This window comes from Rhinolophus ferrumequinum, chromosome 11 (assembly GCF_004115265.2).
Source record: "Rhinolophus ferrumequinum isolate MPI-CBG mRhiFer1 chromosome 11, mRhiFer1_v1.p, whole genome shotgun sequence".
Taxonomy (NCBI): domain Eukaryota; kingdom Metazoa; phylum Chordata; class Mammalia; order Chiroptera; family Rhinolophidae; genus Rhinolophus; species Rhinolophus ferrumequinum.
Window position 1 is genome coordinate 16,563,506 of NC_046294.1, and position 4,887 is coordinate 16,568,392.

Genomic DNA, 4,887 nt, shown 5'->3' on the forward strand with positions numbered 1-4,887 from the left:
CAGCTCTGAAACTCCTGGGGAGACACTCTCACTCCGATTTTCTCTCCTCCAATGCCCATTCTTCAGAGAACTTTCTATCTTGCCTTCCCTCCTTCCTACTCTCTATGGACTCCTTTTCCTCTCCAAGGGTGGCCCTTATTCTTCTTGGTCACATGACATTTTCTGGCTCCTGACTCTCTGTTATTTCCCCATCTCTCCATGATCTGAGTTTTCCTGTCTTCCCCAGGGTCACATTCCTCTCCATCTTTCTAGTTTTCATGCTCTCTTGCTCCCACCACCCATGTCTCTCCCTCTTCCACCATTTGGTGTCCCAGCCCAGCCCAGCTGCCTCCTTGGAGCTGTGTACTGCCTTGGAATGCCTTCAAGTCACAGGGAAGAGCTGAGCCCCGCAGTTCCATAGGGACCTCAGAGGAGCCCTCTCCCATGTCCCTTTCTTCCTCCTCTGTGCAGGGCAGAAATGTTCAGAACCAGAGAGCACCCCAGACCAGCCTGCTGCATCCCAACCTCCCCCTCCATCACTCAGCCCCTCTCTGTACATGTAACTGCCTCTTCTAAACTTTCCATACCCAACCTTTACAACTAACTGCCAATTATAGGCAAAACAAGGAAACTGGGGCACATAGGATATGACTTTTATATTAGAGTGGGGAATTGGCTTAATTAAATGTGGAGCATCTATTGAATAAAATAATTTAAAAACAAACTAGGAAGTAGGCAAGATGAACACCAATCTTCCTCACTGCCGCCGTACTCATTTTAATCCAACAAACATACCGACTCAGTGTTGGGCCCTGCCAGTGGCTGAACAGGAACTGGAGTGACAGGATGTGGTCCCCACAACAACCCCCAGATATTGGGGGTTGGGGATGCTGGGGAAAGGGCTGAAGGCAGACCAGAGAAGGGGACTTTCTAGTGGGTAAAAGGGAACTAGCAGGGGTGTGGCACCCAGAGGAGAGACGCCTGAGCCAGAATCCCAGGCCTGCAGTGCGTGACACCGACCAGGAAGCTTTGGGACACCAGCTCTTGAAGAGTAGAAACAGGAGCTACTACTAAAGATGTAAGATAAGATGGGGGTGTGGGGAGCAGGATGAGGGAAAAGAATAGGGGTGTGAGGATACAGCGCTTCGGCCACCCTCCTCCCACACCAAGGAGTTCAAACCAGCCTAGCCGTGGCAGAGCCTGGAACCAAAGCAGCCACCCACAGCTGTCAAGTAAGAGCCTTCTATCATAAGTCCCCATCACAGTGGGACTGACCTCGCTGGGAGCTGCAATGGCCAGCGTCTGCCCAGCAACTAGGGTAGCACCAAAGATCCCAGGCTCCACCCAGAGCCAGTCCTCCTCTCTCTGAGCCAGTGAGAAGGACATTCTTTCAGTCTCTGTAGGTTCTATTTTTGTTTCTGTTTAATTTCCTCTGCTCTCTGGGGTTTTCTGCAGAGCCCAGGGCTAGGAGAGGTGCAGTGTGAAGACTAAAAGGCATTTCAGGTCCCCTGGAGGGCTGAGCTGAGCACCAGCCCCCACCACCAGAGGGCACTGCAGCACAGAAACATGGCAACCTGGACAGAGCAGCAGGAAAAGCACCCGAGCTCTCTGTGCCTCTTTGAACTACTCAGCCAGGCACCGGGGTCCACTCTGGAGTAATCCTGCAGCGCGGACGGGTAGGGGCCCCAACTGTGGGGGTCCTGCCCTCCTCAACCGAATGTTGTTTATTATCCCATCACCATCTGCTGCTAGGTGGCATTATTACACTGCTAACCCAGAGAGTTTAGGGCAGAAAAGGGGTGTGGGCAGCTGCTGTAAAGCACTGGACTCATGTGATGGAAGGAGCACTGGACGCAGAGTCAGGCGAGCTGGCTGCGCCTCCCACACGACTCCCATGTGACATTTCCCTACCTGCTAGGTTTCCTCATCTGTAAATAAAGGGGTGGGGAGAGTCGGTGGTACCCAAGCACCCTTCAGGCCCTGACCAAAGATATGCCCCACCCTCTTTGCAGAACCCTGAAGAGAGCATAGGGAAGCGCTGGACAAGGCGATGAAAACAACGGCTACTTGCTCCCACCGCAAAGGGTTGCCTGGCACTCCTTTGGGTCAGTGCAGGGGGCACGGGGCCCTCACCTGCACACGACAGTGAGGTCGCACCACAATCTCACCCAGCTCGGGCGGGCTTCCAGCCCTCCCTGGGGTCCCACCAGCTTGAATCTCCCACTGCTAACTCGGGCATCTCCCCACCCGCTGCCAGAAAGGGGCGCAAGTGAGTGGGGTCTTCTGCGGTAGGTGTCACGGGCGACGACCCTGACCCAGCCTCCCTGAGCGGTCAACTGAACCGAAAAGGGTGTTCTCCTCCATCCTCACAGGCCAGACCTTAGCCTCACAAGCGGCTTCACTCCATCCTGGACGCCAGCGATGGAGAACAGACCAGGGAGGCAGGAGCGCCCCGAGCCTGGTGTGGCTCAACTTGAGGAGGCGGGCAACGGGCTTGGGCACCAGGGACTTGACCTCGGTCCAGTGACTGAAGCTTGCGGATTTACCTCCACTCCGGGATCCCTAGCCTCCCATTTCATTCACATTCTTCCCCCACCTCCCCTAGACTTGCTTCAAGAAATCAAGAGCCTGGAGAAACGCACTGTGCAAATATATTGATTTTATTTGTCTCCGTTTGGGAGGTTCAGACATATCCAGATAAAAAGATCGTTAAATAAACGCAGTCAGCCATCGCAATGCAAAAATAAATATCAATCCTCCGGTCGCAGCAGGAGCTGCGCTGTGCCCCAAGTCCCATCGGCCGCGCCTAACAATTATAAAAGTGTTCGGCGACAGTGTGTTGGCGTGAGTGTGAACGGTTGTGCGCTGGGGGGCACGGTGGTGGGGCGGTGTGCAAAGTCGGAGTTGCCAACCATCGGACAAGGGCGTGGAGCAGCTCTCCAGCTCCGAAGAAGCGGGCGACTCAAAGCCGGCGCGCCTTGTCGCACACAGTCACAGCAGAGTTTGTAATAGGAAGAGTTAAAAAAGAAACATTTACAAGGGCAAAGAAAGCGGCCCCCTCCCTGGTGCCCCTGCGCGCACGCTCGAATCCAGGGCGAGCGCGGCGCTGGGCGGGCGCACAGAGCAGTTCGCAGCCGGGCGAGAATCCAAGCGCGCGAGGGCCCCCGGTCTCGGGTCCTCAGGGGTCCCTGGGACGCGGGCCATCTCGAGTTCGCACGCTTGTCCCCGGCGGGCGCGGAGACGCGCGAGTCCCTGTTGCGGGCGGCGCCCCTCACAGGGCCGAGTCAGAGTCGCTGGAGTCCAGGCTGTTCCTCAGTTTGCAGCTGCTGAGCTGCTCTCTCTGCAGCGACAGGCTCTGCGTGCTGCGGCGCAGGCACTCCAGGCTCTGTAGGAAAGACTTCTTGGCCTTCTCCTCTTCCATGGGGGACACCCCCTCCTCCTCCACCTCCTGGATCTCATCGAAGGTCACGGGCTGCGTCTTGAAGCGGGACTGGCGCGGCCGCCGCAGCCGGCCCTTGCCCTTTGTCAGCTTGGCGGGCCGAACCGGCTGCGGGAATTCGTCCGCCAGGCACACGAAGTGCGGCATCACCGCCTGGTAGCTGGAGCAGATGCCCATCAGCTCGCCGGGCTTGGCCGCCGCCATGGCGCTGCCGGTGTCTTCGCAGCCCGGCGGAGGGGCTGCGGGGCTCTCTGGGGACGGCCGCTGCGCCGGGGTCCCCCGGGAGGCAGCAGCCTGGGGCTCTCGGGTCGGGGGATCCAAATCTGCTGGGGGGTGGCAGCGGCCCTCGCGGGCCAGGTCGGCGCTCCTGGGGAGGGCGGGCAGGTGGGCCCGTCGGGAAGCGTGGGGAAGCGTGGGGCTCCGGGGCAGCGGCTCCGCTCTGCCACCAGAGGTGCTCGCTGCCGATGCTGTTGCCGTCTGCCCCGCGGTGTCCAGACCCCCGCTTATATAGCCCGCTCCTGCCCACACGGCTGCGAGCTCGGATGACAGCGAATACCATTTAAAGCGTGCGCGCCCCGCACCCTTCCGCCTGACGTCGCCCCGCCACTCTGGGAAAGTAACAGCCCTTTTCCCCCCGCGCCGCCCGCCCCCCACCAACCCGGCTCCGGAAGGCAGGCCCCGCCCGCGGGAGTTCCGGGAGCATCCGAGGCTCCGGGAGCACGCCACGAGGCAGGGGCGGCGGGGAGCCGGGCTCCTGGGATGTCACTGTCCGTTCTGGGATCCCTAACTCTGTGCAAACCGTGGTGCGGGGGCATAGATTTCTCCTCCTCCGGCCCCTGATCTCTGAGGCGCACACTCTGAACGCCGGTTATTCCGCCGCGGGCTCGGCCTGATGTGTGTGTGGAGGGAGGGGAAGGGCGTGCAGAAGCAGCTCCAGACTGTCCTCGCAGCGGGAGCGGCAGGGCGCTCGGCTCTCAGAACTGAGTTCCAAGGAAGAGTTGGGTCTGGATCCTTGCCACCGCCCCCCACCACACACACACACACACACACACACACACACACACACACACACACACACACACACACACACACACACACACACACACACCACGCGAGCGCGCGACGACAACCGATTATTCCATTCCAGTTCTTCTCTTCCCTAAATGGCTTCTCTGCGTTTGTCTCCTCCTACCCCAACCCCACCAAGTCCCGTGGGCACCCCCATTCATGCTCAGAATAATGACACTTGGATATGGCACTAACAACAACAACAACAACAATTACCATCTGGAGAGTTGTACTCCAAGGCAGCCAGTGCGCTTTGCTTTACATATATTATCCTACTTAATTTTTTGTAACAGCCCTATGAGGTAATCGGTATTCTCCCAATTTCACACATAAGAAAATGGAGGCACAGAGAGGATAAGTAACTGATGGACCCAGTGGGGCCAACTCCAGGGTCATGCTGT

The 4,887-nt window shown here is 58.3% G+C and overlaps 1 protein-coding gene across 1 annotated transcript; it reads right to left on the bottom strand.

Moving 5' to 3' along the window:
• Nucleotides 1–2,618: 2,618 nt before the first annotated feature.
• On the bottom strand, nucleotides 2,619–4,031 carry C11H11orf96 (chromosome 11 C11orf96 homolog). The gene has a single exon (XM_033118948.1). It carries the CDS (start codon nucleotides 3,620–3,622, stop codon nucleotides 3,251–3,253), a length of 372 nt encoding a protein of 123 aa, XP_032974839.1. The 5' UTR covers nucleotides 3,623–4,031; the 3' UTR covers nucleotides 2,619–3,250.
• Nucleotides 4,032–4,887: the final 856 nt, after the last annotated feature.

Coding starts and splice junctions, on each gene's coding strand:
- C11H11orf96 (XM_033118948.1), bottom strand. CDS start 3,622: ATGGCGGCGGCCAAGCCCGGCGAGCTGATGGGCATCTGCTCCAGCTAC.